The sequence below is a fragment of the Catharus ustulatus genome, chromosome 2 (assembly GCF_009819885.2).
Source record: "Catharus ustulatus isolate bCatUst1 chromosome 2, bCatUst1.pri.v2, whole genome shotgun sequence".
In the NCBI taxonomy this organism is placed as follows: Eukaryota; Metazoa; Chordata; class Aves; order Passeriformes; family Turdidae; genus Catharus; species Catharus ustulatus.
Window position 1 is genome coordinate 29695815 of NC_046222.1, and position 19279 is coordinate 29715093.

General features: G+C 52.2%; 2 protein-coding genes across 3 annotated transcripts; both read left to right on the plus strand.

The window, feature by feature from the left end:
* Nucleotides 1–883: 883 nt before the first annotated feature.
* Nucleotides 884–7252, plus strand: GPR162 (G protein-coupled receptor 162). Its single transcript, XM_033052383.1, has 5 exons — nt 884–971; nt 2725–4501; nt 5292–5481; nt 6045–6196; nt 6363–7252. The coding sequence occupies exons 2-5, from the start codon at nt 3662–3664 to the stop codon at nt 6888–6890; spliced, it is 1710 nt and encodes a 569-aa protein (XP_032908274.1). The 5' UTR covers nt 884–971; nt 2725–3661; the 3' UTR covers nt 6891–7252.
* Nucleotides 7253–8178: 926 nt separating this feature from the next.
* On the plus strand, nt 8179–19266 carry P3H3 (prolyl 3-hydroxylase 3). 2 transcript variants are annotated; one of them, XM_033052331.1, is made up of 15 exons: nt 8179–8654; nt 9264–9416; nt 10084–10270; nt 10392–10523; nt 11323–11456; nt 11745–11834; nt 12155–12207; nt 12388–12440; nt 13604–13728; nt 13853–13948; nt 14922–15072; nt 15230–15347; nt 17694–17769; nt 18183–18323; nt 18581–19266. In XM_033052331.1, the coding sequence occupies exons 1-15, from the start codon at nt 8244–8246 to the stop codon at nt 18791–18793; spliced, it is 2133 nt and encodes a 710-aa protein (XP_032908222.1). In that variant the 5' UTR covers nt 8179–8243; the 3' UTR covers nt 18794–19266. The 2 variants fall into 2 exon arrangements, with proteins under 2 accessions (XP_032908222.1, XP_032908223.1); XM_033052332.1 differs by having other exon boundaries at nt 18183–18292; nt 18581–18673.
* The last annotated feature ends 13 nt before the right edge of the window (nt 19267–19279 follow it).

Genomic DNA, 19279 nt, shown 5'->3' on the forward strand with positions numbered 1-19279 from the left:
TGCACCTTAACTGTCCACCAACACAGACTCTTATCCCAGTTCTGACGGAGCAAAGCAGCACAGAGATATTGGCAGACAACAGGCTCTAAAACGAATGAAGACAAGGAAGGTATTGGTGCCTTCACTTCAGTAGCAAGATGAGGGTAACAGGAAAATGAGATGTCTATTGTCTTGTGAAGACTTTCTAGCCAGGATTGCCCTGGCTGAGGTGACACAGCTGGAGGGGGAAATTTACCCCTCTGACATGACCAAAGAATTCCTCTGAGCACTACTCCCGCTCCTGTCCTCTCTTCCCCCTTTCCCCGGTCTGTAGGACCACACTGTTGGCTGGTGATGGAACAGGCCACCACAGTAGCTGTGCAAACTGAGGCACCCTGGGCATCCTGTGCCCTGGGCACCTTGCCCTCCAAGCACTCTTTGCAGCACCAGCTCTTTGCCTTTCTCCTCACTTCGCACCCATCCTCCCTACGTCTCCTACGGCCGGGTGCCTCCTCATATCTTTCTTTGGGAAAGGGAGCCAGCGCCTTCTTGTCCCGCCAGTGGCACCGTGGGGTCGGCCCGTGTGGCCCCGTGGGGCAGGAGGGCAGCACACGACGGGGAGCCGCCGTGCCCGGGCCATGGCAAGCGCGGCTCCAGCAGCACGGCCAGGCGCAGCCCGCCCCGTCGGGAGCAGCGGAGGGGCCGGGGCGGGGGCCGGTGCCGGGGGCGGCGGCTCCCGCGCCCGTCCGCCCGTCCCGCCCCCTGGCTGCTCGGGCCGGCGGTGCTCCCGCCGCCGTCCCCCGCCGGCGCTCCCCGCCCCTCGCTCCTCGCCGAGCCCCGCCCGGCGGTGGCCGGAGCGCGGGGCCGGGGCGGCTGCCTGCGGCGGCCGGAGCTGCGGCGGCGGCCGGGGCCGGGGGCCGGCACAGCCGGGCAGAGGCGCGCACAGCCGCGCGGGGCGCCCGTCGCCATGGCAGCGCTTGCTCCGGCGAGAGGTAAGATGGGTCCCCCCGGCCCCCGCCACCGCCGCCGCGATCGGCCCCCGCTCTGCCGCCGGCGGCCCCCGCTCCGCCGGGCGCAGCGCGGCGCCGCCGCTGGCAGGCACGGCCGCGCCCCGGGGCGCCCCGCGGGCTCCGCGGCCCCCGCCCAGCTCAGCCCAGCCCAGCCCAGCCCCGGCCGAGCCGCTGCGCTCCGCCGCCGCCGGGCGAGGCTCGGGGCTGCCAGACCCCCGCCGTGCCCGGGCTGCCGAGCGGTGGGCGAAGGGAGGGGGCGGCGGGGCAGCGGCGCACCTCGGCACGGCCGGCCGCGTCTCCCGGCACCCCGGCTCTCTGCGCGCTTCTTTGCAATCATTCTGGGTCACCTTCCCCTCCGAGCCCACTCCCTCGCCTGCCCCTGCATCAGCAGCCTTGCCAGCGTCTCCTTTGCTCTCTCCCGCTGGTGGGATGGGCGGTGGGTGCACCCAGGGAGCGCGGCTGGGTGAAGACGGGTTTCCCCGACCTGGGCATCCATCCTGCATTAGTTCCAGGGCACTCCGGTCTCTGCGAGCGAGAGGACCACAGCTTGAAGCAGAATTGGGCCCCAAAGCCAGCAGAATCGGGAGGCTTCCAGCCCCATCCAGGGATCAGTGTGGGCCACCAGAACAAGCTGGGTGGGAAGGGCGACAGAAGGAGATGCTGCAAGGAAATTCGTTCCCCTGGGATTATCAGAGATGGGTAGTTCTATAACCGTCTCCAGAGGCCACAGGCCTAACTGCAAGAGTGGTGGTGCTGGGGGAAAAAAAGATGAAACAGAGTAGAATGGGGTATTGCCAATCCAGTCACAGCAAACTGCTCCAAGCAGGGAGGAAAGGAGGCAAAGCCTCGGGTGGTCACAGAGAGGATGAGTAAATAGGGAGAAGCAGAAAGAAGGGGTGGGGGGTGGGGGGTGGGGGGGGTGGGAACTGACCCGCTAGCTCAAGCTTGGGTACTGAGCATCCACATAGAGACACAAGTTTGCATCTGCTCTGGTCAAGGCACAGAGCAGGCCTGTACCTTCCTGGAATGTACTGCTTGGGTGTCCCCTGTGCATGAAGACAGAGAAAGGGGTCTGAGCTGGTAGGACCAGGGAAGGCAAAGGTAAGTAGTCTCAGGAATAGGTTAGTAGTCTTGTTCCCTGTGTTTGGGACTGGTGGAGGGGGGTCTCTGTATACCAGAACTGCTCCAGCAGAAACATGTGGATGAAAGACTTGTGTTCCAAGAATGTGGAATGGCAGGGTACTATTGGAATGGTGGAATGCTCCCATGGATGGGACGGGATGGGAGCAGCAGAACCAGATCATTGGCAGAGAGAAGCTGAGGTCCAAAGACTGTTGGAGCTGTGAGTGCTGAACAGCTGAAACAAGGGGTCTAGCAGCACACACATGGGGATGGCAAGGTTGGAATTGCAAGGGATGATGCAGATGAGACCTTCCATGCCAGAAATGGTATTAGTAATGCTTTGGGTAGGCAGCCTAGGACTGGAAGGGCAGGGAGCATGGTGTATCTCAGCAGCACTGGATTGAGTTGGTGGGAACTAGAGTCCAGCCTGAGCTATGCAGGAACTGGTGCAAATTTGGCTCTTCTGTTCCATTAAAGACACAGAGAATGCTCCATACCGTCTAAATCATGACAAGGTGTTAGTGTGGGCAAGGAGAGAGAGGGAGAGTGAGGGAGAGATCTGGGAAGATAGAATGATCTTAAATTACTTTTTCCTCTTTTCTCTCTTCCACAGTGAAACTCATGCCCTGAATCTCCAAGGGAACCTTTGAAAAGGATCTTCCCCTCCCTGCCATCTCCTTATTGTTTGCCAGCTGTGCCCTGTGCAGGAAAGCTTTAAAAACCAGCAAAAAGAGCACAGCAAAAAGGACAATGTAGTGAGAGTATGGTGAGGTCTTGGGTAGGGAGCCCTTTGAATCTTGTTTCTCACCCTTCCCTCTTTGTTGACAGCTCTCTGACAGCCTTGGCAGGAACCTCTACCTGGCCCTGAGCACGGTGGCATTTGGTGAGAGGGGAATTACACGCAGTGTATGCACTACCCTCACATTTTTGTTGGGACCTTTGCTCTTTTTCCTGTCATCTCTGAAACACTTGCCTAACTCCTCAGTCCCTAGGACACTCGGAAGCAGGCAGTTGCTTCTGCCAAACAGTTTGGAGTCCCTAGAAGTCCCTGTTTGTGTGTAGCTTTCACCAGTCCCAGCAGAAGGTGGTCTCTGAGTCAGAAGGAATCTGGCGGGCACATGAAGTAAGGGGAGTTTTTTATTTGGGAGAAGAGTGGAGGAGAGTGATGTAATAGATGGGGAGGAAAAAAAAAAAATGAGCCCAAGTGAGTGAGGGAAGAAGCACTGACAAGTGCTCACGAGAGAGAAAAAAGGTGGAAGAAAGAAAGAAAAAGAAAGAGAACAAAGGGAAGAAGCAGATGAATAAGTTAGAACAAGGGGAAGAAATATAATCAAATAGGAGGGAAGGGGAAGACTGGAAGCAAAACAGAGTTGACGGCTGTTCTGCCTGGCACCTGGTGGCAATGCCTTGAGAAATCCTTCCAGCGTGCAAACAACTCACATTGCAGCAGCAGATGAGGAGAGACGTGGCTCCCCCAGTGCAGAATCCCACTCACCCTCCTACAAAATCCCAGCTGCAGAGGCAGGGTACAGTCTAGCAGGGGTGGCAGCATGGGGGACTCTGAATCAGAGTCCACCTTGCACAACAACTCACTGTGGTGGCTGGCGTGTGGGATGTTAGCTCTGTTGGCCAACTCTTGGATTATCCTCAGCATCACGGCCAAACAACAGAAACACAAGCCTCTGGAGCTGTTGCTGTGCTTCCTTGCTGGCACGCACATCCTTATGGCAGCAGTACCCCTCACCACCTATGCTGTGGTGCAGCTGCGGCGCGAGTCCTCTGACTACGACTGGAATGAAAGCATCTGCAAGGTCTTTGTCTCCACGTACTACACCCTGGCACTGGCCACCTGCTTCACTGTGGCCTCCCTTTCCTACCACCGTATGTGGATGGTGAGGTGGCCGGTCAACTACCGCCTGAGCAACGCCAAGAAGCAGGCTCTGCACGCAGTCATGGGGATTTGGATGGTGTCATTCATCCTCTCCACCCTGCCCTCCATTGGCTGGCACAACAACGGCGAGCGCTACTATGCCCGTGGCTGCCAGTTCATTGTCAGCAAAATAGGCCTTGGCTTCGGTGTCTGCTTTAGCCTCCTGCTACTTGGAGGAATCGTCATGGGCTTGGTGTGCGTGGGTATCACCTTCTACCAAACCCTTTGGGCACACAGAAGACGCCGGCGGTGCCACCATCAGAGAGCGGAAGAAGCATCATCCTGCTCTTCATCAGCACACACAACTTTCAATGTGCCAGCCATTGTGGTGGAGGATGTACGAGGCAAAAGGAGGTCTTCACTGGATGGCTCCGAGTCTGCCAAGACTTCCTTGCAGATGACCAACCTCATAAGCGCCATTGTCTTCCTGTATGACACACTCACTGGGGTGCCTATCTTGGTAAGCATCCAGTTCTCCCTTTCCCTTCAGAGTCTGCACTTAAACCAGATTTGCTTTTCTCTCAAGTTTAAGAGAAGGATCTCTCCTGTCCCACCAGCCACAGAACTGCCGCATCTGAATTTGTGTTATTCTGAGTGGTGGTTTTAAAAAGATTGCTGTAATTCTCTTATCCTTCTGCAGCAACATTTTCTTAAGTCTAAGCCTGGGGAATACACACCTAATATACACAGCTAAAACCACTGTGCAAGTTTTAAATGGCTAAGAGGAGAGGAAATTATTCTGAAAACTTACTTGTGAAAACAATGAGACTTCTGGAGAACTGATACATCAGCTTTAATAGCTGATACATCCAGTTGTCTTTTTCTTTCTGCTTGTATGGCTGTAGGCAGCATTCAGGTTTTGGCTAGCCAATCAATTCTGTGCAATATTGAAGAGCTAGAGAAGTTCTCAAAAAGAACCCTTAAAAGAGGAGAGGCTGAGTCACAGATTATTTTTTTTTTCCCAGTGGCTGTGTCCTTTGTTAGCACCTATTTAACTTCAGCTGGTAATGAGCACAGGAAGAATGGGATGCTAGCACCAGGTCTCATGTTAGAGATGTGACAGCTTGGAATATGGTCCAGCAAACCTGGGGCAAGAGCCCAGGAGCAGTTTTTCAAAGGGACACAGGGTAATTACTTGATGAATCCTTTAGAGACAGATTATTTTCTATTACAGAATTGATTCGTGTTTACCTTTGCTCCTTGATCCCTACTCTGCCTTCTTGGCATTGTTGATCTTTCTTACCTTAAAGGTCGTGAGTTTTTTCAGCCTGCGCTATGATACGGCCCCCACCTGGATGGTTCTGGCTGTGCTCTGGTGTTCCATGGTGCAGACCTTGCTGCTCCCCTCTTTCATCTGGTCCTGCGAGCGCTACCGAGCAGATCTCCGCACTGTGTGGGAGCAGTGTGTAGCTATCATGTCTGAGGAAGACACAGAGGATGGTAAGCTCCTCACCTCACTACAGTCAACTTTCTTCACTAACCAACCTCCCCAGAAGAAGGGGTTTTTGGGAAAAGGATCTTGTGGTGTTGTGGGTGGCTCAGTGACATTCATGTTACAGCTTGAGGTCAGCAACTATGAGAAAATTTATTCTGTAGAGAGGCTCTGCCACTCGCTCACAGCCTTAGGACTAGCATCCAGGAAGCATCAGTGCAACATCCTCCTCACTAGTTTCGAGCATAGATACATTGTGTATGTGGCTGCCAAACCACAACCGAAGCAACATGCTGGGCCTCAGCCCAGCTCACTGATCCAAGGGTCCCACCCTGGCAGTGCGCGATTCAAAGGCGAGATAGGGCACTGTCTGGGTGCTTTAGTGCTGCAAGCAGAAAGATGAGGTCCTTCTTCAGAGGTGAGCTCTGAGGGCTGCAAGTAGGGCAGCACAAGTCAGATAAGCATTAGGGTGGTGTCCTGGTGTCAGATAAGCATTAGGATGGTGTCCAGGTGCCCTGGTAATGCTCCTCTTCTGAAAAGTGTTGACTGCTGTTCTTGTCTTTGCCAACAGATGGTGTGTGTGATGATTATGGTGATGGCAGGATCTGCAAAGTGAGATTCGATGCGAACGGCACTGCAGCTGCAAAGCGGGACTCCCGGGACATCAAGCTGCTGCCCATGCACCACATGTTGTTGCCCCAGGACAAGGTGCACTACCTGCAGGTGAGCCGAAAGCTAGTGGGGCAGCCCCACAACCCACTTCTTTCTCTGTCAGTTTCCCACGCCTTTGTGTCCTCTTGACTCTCTTCTCTGAGAAAACCTCAGCTACTCCCTTCCTGTTCTGACTCTTCAAGTCTTCCATCACCTGCCCCCCCCCTCTGTTTTCCAGGTCCCTATCTCACGGAGAATGTCACATGATGAAACTAACATCTTCTCCGCCCACCGCTCTGCTCCATCCTTCCTACACAAGTGGTCTTCATCTGACGACATCCGCATTTCCACCCCCCGCAAGCCTGGGGGCCCTGGTTTCTTGCCTCCCCAGCTGCATGACTACCAGCACCGCCGGCGGCCCCCAGAAGATGAGCTGACGACCCTACGGCAATTTTTGGAGGGGGGGCTGTTGCCCCGGGGCTCTAGCTCCAGCGCCTGCTTCTTCCGAGATGAGATCACCACGTTCATCGACGAGACACCACAACCCACCCCAGCCTGCAGCCCACGGCACTCCCGTCTCCTGCTCGCATCACGCCGCGACCGCCGCCTCTCCCTTGGCAGCAGGGAGGAGGAGAATTCCGACCGGCCACGGCGCTGCTCTGTTCTTGGCAATGAAGTCTGGCATCTGCAGGACGGAGAGCAGGCGCCGTGTGAAAGGACCCTAGAGGCCTGCGAGCCACAGACCTTCCAGGACCCCAAACTATGAGAGACAGCATCAAAAACATTCAGTGCCATCACAGTTTTTAAATAAACATTCAAGCGTTCCCTTTGTCCCGGGATCCCATCACTAATTTGCATTTTCATCTTTCTCGCCAGCAGGCAGAAAACACGGCACCCCATGCTGGTGGGGGAAAAAGAAGTGGGACAGATCTGCAGAAGGGAGCACAACGGACGGACAGACAGACAGCCTGTGCCTGCTCTCAGGTTACAAACACATCCACCGCTGCCACCGCCACTTGGCACCCTTGCCAGTCCCGTCCCTTTGTGAACTCCACCCTCGCATCCGCTCTGCCCTAAGAGACAAGGCAGACGCAAAATGGTATTAAAATTCTATATTTGGAGTGTCAATTGTGTGTCTGTTTTTAAAATACTATATTAGTAATAATTTTGTTTCCATAGAAACAAAATGATTGGCCCGATGCTTAATGAAGCTTCACAGGCTTTTGGAAAGGAAATGCAGAATGTGCAAGGCTCCTTTCCTCCCTCTTCATCCTTTCTTGTCAGTTCCTCTGAAAGGCAACAGATGCTTAGCAGCCTGGGAAAGGGAGTGATGCCCTTAGAGGAGTTGTTATGGGAGACTGGGTGAAAAGTCTTCTGACCATTTCAGAGTGGTGCTAAGCAGAAGAGGCCTTGGGTTTCTAACATTGCTCAGCAAAAGATTTTGCTTTGAGGCAACTCAGGGCTTGGAAAGAATTCTCTCCAAGAAGACCCTGACCCTTAATATCTTATTTCACCAGTGCAGACTGTTGATTCCAGTGCAGACTTTGTGTGAAACTTCAGATGGCCCGAACTCAGCCAAACAGGAAATCTGACAGAGGCTTCTAGGGGAAGGCCCCCTCAACTGCCCGCGCCATCAAAACTGGAGCAGTGAGGTCTGGAGTAGGCTCCAGACACAGCCCTTGTCAGGGAGATGCAAGAGTTGTGTGTGGGAGATGGACCTTCTGGCTGGTGCTGACTGTAGTTCCAGCCATGGGCAAAGGTTTGGCAGTATCATCCCCAAAGCAGTTCTCCATGTGATGGGAGTATGAAGTGTCCGAGCGTGACTCCAAGGAGAGACCTCGTTCGAGGCCTTTGGGTGACCCACCCCAAAGGGAGAGTTCGCGCTGGGGCGGCCGCCCGGACCAGGGGCCACGTCAGACACTGGGAGCGGCAGCAGCACTGGGAGCCCCCGAGGCAGCGGCGGCTCTCGGCCGGCGCAGCAGGACCTGGGCCCAGCCTGCCCGCCCACCGCGGCCCCGGACCGGCGCCGCCCCCGGGGTGGGCCGAGCCTGGGGCCCGCCAGGACGCCCGCCCGGCCCGGACCCCTTCTCATCTTCCTCCGCCTTCTCCTCCCAGAGCCATGGCCTCGCTGCTGTGCCTCAGCCTGCTCGCCGCCGCCACGGCCGCCACGTCGCCGGGCCGGCTGGTGCCGTTCGACCTGCTGTACGCGGACGGGGTGCGGGCGTACCTGGCGCGGGACTGGGCGCGGGCGGCCGAGCTGCTGCAGCGCGCCCTGCACAGCTACGCGGGGCTGCGGGCGGCCCGCCGCGCCTGCCGCACCGCCTGCGCGCGCCAGGAGCCCTTCCCCGGCGGGCCCGGGCGCTGGGAGGCCGCGCTGCTCGGGCCGGTGCTGCAGCGCGCCGGGTGCCTCCAGCGCTGCCTGGGGCGGCGGCTGCGCCCCGCGCCCTCCGCGCACCGCGCCAGCTGTGCCGTGCGCCGCGACTTCGAGCGCAGGGAGCCCTACAACTACCTCCAGGTGGCCTTCTTCCAGGTGGGCACCGGCCCCCGGGGGAGGGCTCGCCCCAGAGGGGTGGGAGCTGCCACCTCCGGGGGTGCTGTCGTCCACGGCAGGGGGTCGGCGTGGCACGGCTCTGCTCGAGGGTCGCCGGGCGGCCGAGGGGGTGAACGCCCTTCCCGCAGCCAAGAGAAGAGACAACCGAGAGGGAACCTTATTGATGTGCATAAATATCTGCAAGGGGGTTGCCAAGGGAATGGAGCCAGGTTCTTTTCATTGGTGCTAACCGCTACAAGAGGCAACAGGCATAAGCTGATGCGCAGGAAGTTCCACCTTTAGGTGGAATATTAGGAAGAATTTTAATGTGCGGTGACCGTGCATTGGAACAGATTGCCCAGAGCAATTATGGAATCTCTCTCACCGGAGACATTCTGAAACCATCTGGATGCAATCTGGTGCCATGTGCTGTAGGACGACCCTGCTTGTGCAGGGAGGTTGGAGCAGATGACCCACTGTGGTCTCTTCCAATCTGACCATTGTGTAATTCTGTGATTCTGTGAATCTGCAAAGCAGTGGGATGAGGGGTGGGTGTGAACTGCAGAGACCTGCAGGAGCATGACAGGCACTGCTACCTTTTCTCCGCAGCTGAAGAAGCTGGATCAGGCCGTGTCTGCCGCTCACACCTTCTTCATCGCTAATCCCCAGCACCTCCAAATGCGGGAGGACATTGAGAAGTACCGGCGTATGTCAGGGGTGAAGTCAGACAGCTTCCAGGACCTGGAGGCTGCACCACACTGGGTGAGGGCTCAGTGCAGAGCCATGCATGAGCAGCTCTTATTCCATCCTAGGGACCGGTCTGGTACCCTGATCTCTTCCCATACAAAGGCCACGGCTTGAGACAGGTCTTCCATAGACAGAATCATAGATAGATTTAACCTGGAAGGGACCTTTAATGATCACCTAATCCAAGTCCCCTGCAGGGACACCTTCCACTAGATCAGGTTGCTCAAAGCTCCATCCAACCTGGCCTTGGAACACTTTGAGGGATGGGACATCCACAGCTTCTCTGAGCGGCCTGTTTCAATGTCTCACTACAGTCATCATAAAAGTATCTTATCTCCAATCCAACAAATATTTTGTGTCACCAAAATGCTTTTCCAGTTTAATACCTTTGCCCCTTGTTATATCACTGCAGGCCTTGGTCAAAAGTCTTGCTCAGACCCCTTTGTGTCTGAAAGGCTGCAGGAAGATCTCCCTGCAGCCTTCTCTTCAAGGTGGGGACAAACCACTGCAAGTGTGGCGGAGAGACAGTTATTCGGCTTAAGTCTAGGATTTGCTATCACTGTGTGGTTGACAGTGTATGAGCAGGTGTATATCAGCATCACCCTGTGAGCAGCTCAGAAGTCTCGGGGCGTCCTTTAGTGTCATGCACTCTGATGAAGGGACCTGGATCTGTCCTTCACAGGAAGCATACGAGACTGGTGTGCAGCACTATGATGCAGATGAGTACCTGCAGGCCGTGGCCTGGCTGGAGGAGTCACTCTCAGAGGCCTTGTCAGCACTGGAAGAGTGTCGTGCCCTCTGTGAAGGGCCTTGGGAGGATGAGGATGAAGAGGAGAAAATGCAGCCTGGCCTGTATGAAGCCATTGCAGGTAGAGGCATGAAGGATTGGGTAGGAATGCTGTGCTCCCCACACTGGGCGTATCCTGTCTCCCAGCACTCCTGTCTGGAAGGAGTGTGAGCTACTGCCTTTCTTGCTTGTCTCTCTTGCAGCCCATTATATTCAGGTTTTGAAGTGCAGGCAGCAGTGTGTCCTGGAAATTGCCACAAAACCGGGCAGAATTTCTGCCACAGAAGATTTCATACCATCTCATCTTGATTTACTGCAGTTTGCCTACAACCAGGGTGAGCAGAGCCACAAACCAGTATGTTGTGGCACCCCTACACTTGCCCTTTGCCTCTGATCCTGGAGGGCAGCTTGTTATGGGGAAAAGTGGGCATACTGACCTGAGTTCTACTTCCATTTGCCTCCTAACTCTTTCCAGAACCTCTGTTCAAGTCTGTGGCCACCTTGGGAAATAACCCTTGTGGTCTTCTTCAGTCTCATTGCCCAGGTTCTGCAATGTGCGGCTGTTCCCATGTTGAGTGTTTTATACCCTTTTCAGTGCATGGCTCCAGACCAGGCTCCCGCTTCCTGCCTAGAGGCTACCCATGCATCTCACCTCAGCAGTGGTGTTCCTTCTGAGGCAGCCCTACCTGCCCTCGCTGTGCTGATGGCCTGTCATGACACTGGTCATCCTCACTGTCATTTTCACACATCTTTCAGCCCTTCTTTTGCATACCCCTTGACCCCCCACGCTGACCCAACTGTTTCTTAGTTCCTCTCTCAGACTACTTGTAAAACTTGTATCTCAAAGAAGCTGCTAGACCCCTTCTCTTGTCTGTTGCGTGAGGGAAGTGGACCATCTCTCTTTCAGAACATACTTTTAATCTGTTTCTTCTAACCCAGCTCCCAATAAGTACTAAAGGCATGCCTGTTCTGTACCAGGTTCATTCCCATTGTTGGGTGGAGGCAGGGGTTGATGAGTACCTGGTGTAAGGCCAGCTCCAGGTCCTGACAGGGACACTGGGTGCTGCTGGCCTGTACACATTTGCTGTTCAAGTCTTTCAGAGACGTGTTTGTTCTCTTCTCTCCCTGCCCAAGTTGGGAATCAAACACTAGCTGCTGAATGTGCTGCCTCCTACTTGCTATTTTATCCCACGGATGAGGCCATGTTGGAGAAAATGAAACAGTATCGCACAGAACTGGGAGAGGACACAGCTGTCACAGCCAGACAGGTAGTTACAGCTCCAGGTCTCTCCTTTTTGGTCCTCCCCGTCCCACAGGACAGGGTCACAGTCCGAGAGACAAAAAGGGAAAGGTGTTTCACTGCAGACACGTGCTAAGGCCAGGACTGAAGAAACTGGAGTTTGCTTCTAGTCTGTCACAGTCAGTGTCCATTCAGGACAAGAACAGGCTTTAATTGTGCACAGTAGCATGATGGGGCAGGCTTCTGCCCCTGCTTTGGACAGAGATGAGGTTGTCTTGTGTGAGGTGGTTGTTTGACAGTCTCTTTGCTTCCTTAGAGTATTCAGCATTATGTGCAGAGATCTTTGATGGAGAAGAAGTTGATTTATTATGCAGTGGAGCATCTGGGAGAAACATTTAATGACCCTGTAAGTATCATCTTAATCTTCCTGCCATGGTTTCACCAATTGTTCACAATCACAGTTGTCAGAATTCACTTTAGTAGGCCATGATCCAGAAAGGATCAGATGCTGATGAGAAGGACCCCCAAATCCTTACGAGGTAGATCTTTAAGGCCTTTGTGCTGCTCCGGAACTGAAGTTAATTTGAAATTGCTACTGTAACCATATGCATTGGCTCAATTTCACTGACCTGAGAAGTTGTGGGCCACAGTGGTTGGTCTGATATTCACTGGAGAAGCGGTGCAAGGTTTGTTATGTACTGAACCACCTGTGGTTTTTTCCTACAGGATCTTTGGACTCCAGATGAGCTGATTCCTGAAAACCTAAAGCAGAAATACAGGTAAGATTGGGCACATCAGCTAGGACTGAAATATAAATAGGGGTGGTACAAGGAACAGTAATATGTAGAGAAACGGGCACAAAAGGAGCTGGAAGGATGTGAAATGCTGCTACAGAGGAGGGTTGGGCATAGCTCTGTGTGCTGACAGCCCTGGTCTCTGTTTTTTCCCTTGCTCCCGAGAGAGGATCAGGAGAAGCAAAAGCGGGAAACTCTGGAAGAGAGGGAGAAGAGGGGTGAGTAAAAGAGCTTGAAGGAGGTCTTGGATGCAGTCAGCCAGGTTTACTCAGTCAAAGGGCTGTCTTCCATCCTCAGACATTTGAATATGAGCATAGATGCAGACTGACTTGAATGGCTCAGCAAGTCTTCTCACTCTTCTTTTCTTCGTCTTTGATGCATGTGTAATCTTGCACAGTCTCACTGCGTACATCTCTGGCATGTGAACTCAAAGGGCACTGTGGCTGGAGAAGCTGAGAACAGCCTGAGTGTGTGACAAGCCTGTGGACGTGCAGATCCCTGTTCAGTGTGCCAGGAGTGTCTACACCAAACCTGGTTCAGCTCCACCAGCCCAACTTCAATCAAAATTTTTCTGAAAGGGATGTGAAGGGAGAGGCCAGGAAATGGAAACTGGAAGCAGGCTATGTAGCTTGGGCAAATCTTTCCCTGAAAAACAGAGGTCCAAAGGGTTTGTGGCTGAATAATACAGACTGCAGTGCAGAGTCTCAGGTTCTTTCTGGTCCCCTATTGTTATGTGTGGGTACAGAGCCTCTTGGAGGGCTCTGTCATATAGTCTTTGCTTAAAATGACCCCAAGTGGTTCCCTGCTGTGGCACATGTGAGAGTAGAGTCTTCTAAGAACCTGAGTGCCTTGACATTCCTCATCATCCATATGTCAGAGGGGGTGGGAAAAAAGACCGAAGATCAAAAAGCTGAATCAACAGCTAATGTCCAGTGCTTCTCTTTGAGGGATAAAGAAAGCAGAAAGATACACTGGAGATAATTCTGGGAGAAGATGTTGATGAAAGATGATTGAAAGGAGGGTTGATGGAGGTGTTTACCTGCTTCTTTTCTCCAGAGCCTTACTCCAGTAGGCTGGACCTGTTCTGCTGCTGCAATCCACAGTGCACTCAACTTCCCCCAGCTCCCTGCTGCTCTCCCAGCAAGTCCCAAGTCTCTGCTGGCTCCTGAAGCACACGCTGTAGGCCAGCTTCCCCAGCTGGTGCTCTGGTTCCCCTGAAGCATGTGAGGGGTCTGCGAGGAGCGGGCACTTCTGAGGAACTGTCCTGTCTTCTCAGAGAATGTATAGTGTCTCTCCACTTCCTTCTCCAGGCTGGGAGTTGGTGTATGAGGGATTTTCGTCCAAAGCTTGCTCATGCCTATCTGTGCTTGCTTCTCAACAGGTCCTTTGCCTTTTGAGGGTATTGCTGTCACGATGGATTCCCAGCAGATGAATGGAACCCAGAGAGTTGTGTTCGACAGAGTGCTGACAGAGTCTGAGTGTAAGGACCTTCTCCGACTAACAAAGGTGAGGCCAGGATCTTGTAAAAATTCCTGTGTGTGTACTTTCCTCCTTAGCAGGCAGGACAGTAAGGGTTTCCATGAAGAGGGGTGGCAGCCTAATGCATGTCATCTATATCCTTCTATTCCAGGCAGCAGGGGAAGCAGGAGATGGATACCGGGCAAGACGGTCGCCTCACACCCCACATGAGAGATTTGAAGGGTTAACTGTTTTGAAGGCCATGCAGGTAAAATGCATCTGTGAGTCTGCTGCCTTCTTAATTGTCCAGAAAGAGAGTTTGCCACCTGAGTGTTTTCTTCTGTGAATTGCACTCTGGGTGGTATCGTGGGTGTGCTGTCTCCCTCACAACACTTGTGGTCTTCTTTGACCTGCTTCCTCCTCAATCACATTCAGTACTGTTGTGCATGGAGGGCTTGACAAGTGCTTTCTCTTCTGTGAGGCAGGGTTTTGGGACTGCTTGACCCTGTGAGATAGCCTTACAGACATGCTTAGTTTTGAGTTGGAGAATAAATTAAGGTAGAAGGAGCCTCTTGAGATCTCTAATCTATGATGACCTCCAGCTTGCAGCATGTCTAATTCCAAAGCTAGATAAAATTCCTCAATTTTTAGCGTAGGCAAGTTCTGAACATTTCCAAGGGTGGAGATTCTCCAGCCTCTCTGGGCACCTTTTTTGGTGCTGTACCAGTCTTGTGAGGGTGAAATTTTTCTTCATATCTAGCCAAAATTGCCCTTGCTGCAGCTTTTGTCTGCTGCCTCTTTTCGGTGTGTCTCTCTGAGGAGATGCTGTCTCCATCTCATCTGTAACCCCTTTTTAGGTGACAGGAGGCTGTTCCTGTGGCCTTCTCTTCTCTAGACTGGAGAAAGCCTCTTTTTCTTTTGGCCTCTTTTCTAAGTCATGTGTTCCAACATTCCTGCCATCTTAGGACTCTTCATTCAAGACTCACTTCAGTCTGCTAGTATCTCTTGTGTAGTGGGAGACCCAAAATTATGCAGATGTGGCTTCATGGGCCAGGGAGAAGGAGATAATTGCTGTGCTGTACACTTGTACTCCTGAGTTATATTTAAATGAGAAAATGTGTTCTTTTCTTACCTGAGTGACCACAGGACTTTACAAAGGTCTCTTCTTGTGTGCTGTGTACGTGTATAATTTCTTAGAATGTCTTTGTAAGTATTGTAACAGACTTGTTTTTCACTTGTAGCTGGCCCAGAATGGGGACGTGGAATGGAGAGATGCCAAATTGCTTCTGCAGGCTAGTGAGAAATCTCGGAAAATCATAGAGTCCTATTTTACTCCTGGAAAGAAACTCCATTTTTCATTCACACACCTTGTGTGTCGCAGAGCTGTAGACGGTAAAGAACCTTTCATCCTGCTAGTCCTTGTCTCCCAGAGTCTCCTCACTCCTAGCCATGTGCTCTCAGAATTTATTCTCTTTTTCTTTTCCCTTTCTCTCTGCTTTATTCTTTCTTGAAACTGAAAATGCCCATATTCCTTGTTATGTATTTTCAGGGGAACAGGAAGGCCGCATGGATCTTAGTCATCCTGTCCATGCTGATAATTGTCTCTTGGATCCTGAGGGGCAAGAGTGCTGGAAGGAACCCCCTGCCTATGTGTACAGGGACTACAGGTAAGAGCACCTGTGTTAGATCATGTGAAGATATCCCTGGCCCCATCAGAGGATGAGCTTAGTTTATAGAAATTGGGTGATGGTTGGCTCAAAGCCATCCAGGACTGTAGCATCAGGCAGAAGACAGCATCAGCATCTTCAGAAGGAGGTGTGAAACACCTTCCCTGGGTTGGGAAGACCTGCCCTTTTTCCCTCCTTGCTTCAAACAGCCAGCTTTAACAGAGGGCAGAATGAGGCTGGGAGGCTGCACAGATTAGAACCATGGTATCAGACTGTTAACTTGTGGGTCTACCACAGTACTACAGTCAGTTGCCAGCCCTTTTGACAGGCTGTTTCTTGTAGTGGAGTTCCATCTTTTACAGAATTCTGTGAATTACAGGAAAGGGATCGTCAAGTTCCTTGGATTCCTTTTGTTTGAGCAGTCAGTGTACTTCAGTGACTATTCTCTCAAGATTCACTGCAAATACTTTGTGTTGGGTTTTTCCATTCCATGTGAGAGTTTATGTTTTTTCCAGCCTATGGCTGGTTTTAGTACTCCTCTGTGAAAGACCCTGAAATACAGTTTAATGTGATGCAAGTTGTTGCATACTGCAGCCAGATGAGGTCAGTTCACTACAGCTGATTGCTCCTACTTGCCATCTCATCCCTGAGCAACCAGAAATTTTACTTGTCTTTTCTTTAAATGGTAGCTGTATCCAGAGTAGAAATCTCTAAGCAGCTATGATGAGGATATGGGACTTAGAGGGAATTCCATTATCATTGAGTTGTTTCCCTTCTGATACCGGTGTTTACTTGCTATAACCACATTGTAAAGTTACTAGACTTTATCATGTAGCTAGTTGGATCTCCGTCCCTCCTGTGAGAAAGCCATCCTGTCCCTTCACTGCTCCCTGAGTTCTTTGACTTCCACTTGAATGGATGGTAAAATACCTTCCCAGAATCTATGCTATGGTGCTATTTTTGGGAGTATCCCTGTCCTCTTGCAGTTCAGGTTGTGACTGCCCAATCAGCTCAAGGGCTGAGCTCTTACAGTGTCCTTTTGAACAAAGTCCCTGTGTTCCAAACTTCCTGGATCTTTTCTGTGGATCTGTGCTATGGGCATTAATGTCAGTATTGAACAGGATTGGACTCAGGAGCACACGAGTTCCAGTGATCCTGCTCTGGGTGCACAGTGCTCCTTTGGGTGCCAGTGGTACACTCGACCCTGTGTGCTGTTCATGCTCATCTTCACCTTCTCTTTTCGTTAGAAATTTCCCCCATGCCACCATTCTGAGTCCTTCTACCAGAGTCCAGATTGCTGAGATTAAGCATGTAGTGTCTCCTTGGAAAACCCACTATTTTTCCAAACCTTGTGTGGGTAGTCCAATTTTAGTACCCCCATGTTACATTTTAAGACCATTTTCCATTTACTCCTTGTCCTCCAATTACCCTTCTCAGAAATGGAGTCTAAAGCCCTGCAGACTATTGAGGTCAGGATAACACTGTTTGTACTTCAGCCATTATCCCTACCTTCCTGTCCCTTTGGATGTATGAGAGCTGTCCTTGCTTTTCTCCACTCATGTCACCACCCTGGCTTCACAGCCTCATTAAAACCCTGTGCCAGAAGAGCTACAACTTCCTGTGTTTCAGGGCTGGTAATCCTCTCACTGCCCTTATGCTTCAGCAACCAGAGTGTTGATTTATATTTCTTCCTCTCAGTCCCATTAATTAAGAGCCTCTGTTATTCCTCTGATGTTTTCTATCAGTGTAATTGAATACCAAGAGGAACCTGAGTAGTTTGTGGGCCATTCTTTCACCTACTTGACTGTGGTCTCACTTGTGCTGTAAAGTGGCCTCACTACCTCTCTTTTTGTATAACTTTAGTAAAGAAGTTTCTTGGTTTAATTTTCTTTTCTACAAGCACCAGTTCTCTTTTTGGTCATTCTAATTATAATATTACCCTGAAATTCCTTGGCTGTTAAGACATGGCTTTCTTTCCTATCAGTCTCCTCTTCCAGGAGCTGGATTATTCCCAACCTTGAAAGATAAACAACAGGTTAGAAACAAGGTCTGTCAAGCCCAGGGCGTTGTCACACCAGTGCTCCAGATGCATGCTGCAGGGGATTAAGAACAAACCAAAATAAAACGGGACAAGTGTGTGGAGCTAATTCCCTGACACTCTCCCAGCCTCCTGTGGCTTGCAGCTCAGGGACTCCCCTGAGCTAGGCACTGCTGTATTTAACACCCTAAGATGGATTCTCCTGCTAACTGGTCTACTTGCTTTTGAACCTGTGACAAGGAGTATGGGGAGGCACCTGGGAGGAATAAGCTTCACTGTACATATGTACTCTTTCTTTTTGTCTACAGTGGCATTCTCTACCTCAATGATGACTTCCAAGGTGGAGGCCTTTTCTTCACTGAAATGGACACTGTGACTGTCACAGTAAGTCTGGGACTGGCCAAAAGAGGGAGAGAGGACTGAGGGCAAGACTTAGTCTGGGCAGGAGGAAACTGGTTGGTTATTGGATCCCACCATTCCAAAAACAATCCAGTGCTGGAGCAGGGGCAGATTCAAATGGGGGCAGCTAAAGGCAAATTGAGGCAAATCTCAGACAGAGGAGAGTTTGACTCTTTCCTAGCTGAGATTTTCCAGACTCTTCCAGTCTGTGACCTTTGTTGTCCCACTGATTCTCTCTGTCCATCTCCAAAGCCTGCCTTACTCATAGACTAGCTGTAGATGCCTAGCAGCTCTGTGCTTTTCCACATTCCCAGAGGCAGTGTCACCTCTGCAGAAGGACTGTGTACTCCAGAGCAGGGGTCTGCTGGCTTCATGGTCTCGTCTCTCTCTCCTGGCAGGCTGAGGTACGTCCCAAATGTGGGAGGCTGGTGGCCTTCAGCTCTGGCAAGGAGAACCCCCACGGCGTGTGGGCCGTGAGCCGTGGAAGGCGCTGCGCCATTGCCCTCTGGTACACGCACTCGCGGGAGCACGCTGAGCAGGTGAAGGGTTATGTGGAAGAAACAAATACAAGTACCTCCAAGTGAGATGAAATCCCACTGAGGAGCAGCTTTTGGGCTTTCCCTTGGGGCAGGGCCTAGTGCAGCAGCTGGGGGTTGTCCTCTGATAAGGTGTCTGGTGGAGGGGCCAGCTGTGCTGTCCTAAAAAGGGGGATTGGGCTCTGGAGAGGTTGGGTGGATATGTTTTGCCGAGACCCCAGCAGGGAGGATTCACATCCTTTCTATCTCCATGGCTGCAGGAACGGGTGAAGGCAGAGGAGCTGATGGAGCAGAGGGCTGTGGAGCAGGACCAGCCTGATGGAGATAAACATCAGGGGACTGATCGCAGCAGCATATCCTCCTCAGCGCCTCGTGCTCCCAACCGTGCAAGCAAGACTGCAGATCAGAGACAGAAGCCTGGCTTGGACAGGAAGCAGCACCCCAAGGTGTTGCGGGCCAGAGATGAGTTCTGAGTGCACAGGCCCTGTGGACTGTCATACACCGTGGCCTGGCAGGTCACAGGAGGACCAGGACCACAGAGGCCTGGAGCAGTGTATTAGAGAGTGGTAGAGCCGTAGCTATGGGGAGGGTGCAGCTTTCTTCTCTGTGGTGTCCCAGCAGCTGAAAAACAGGAGAAGGGCACACTGTGACACCAGGAACTTTCTTCGCTGCCTCACCCTGCTTGTCTCACTCAGAAGTAAGAAGACGAGCTCTTCTCACCCCACTCCTCTCAGTGCCAACTTCTTGGTCATACAGGGCTAAATCTGAGAGGGGGAGGAGGAGCCTGGAGTCTTTCCATATTGTCTGTCTGACAGTCAGGAACTCAAAACTAAAGCCTTTGAATTTCCTAAGCATCTGCCAACTCCAGAGCCTTGCAGGGTGACTTGAGACAGGAAAGGTGAGGGACTGTGAATATATGGAATAAAAGCCAAATGCTGGACACAGATATTGATGGGACC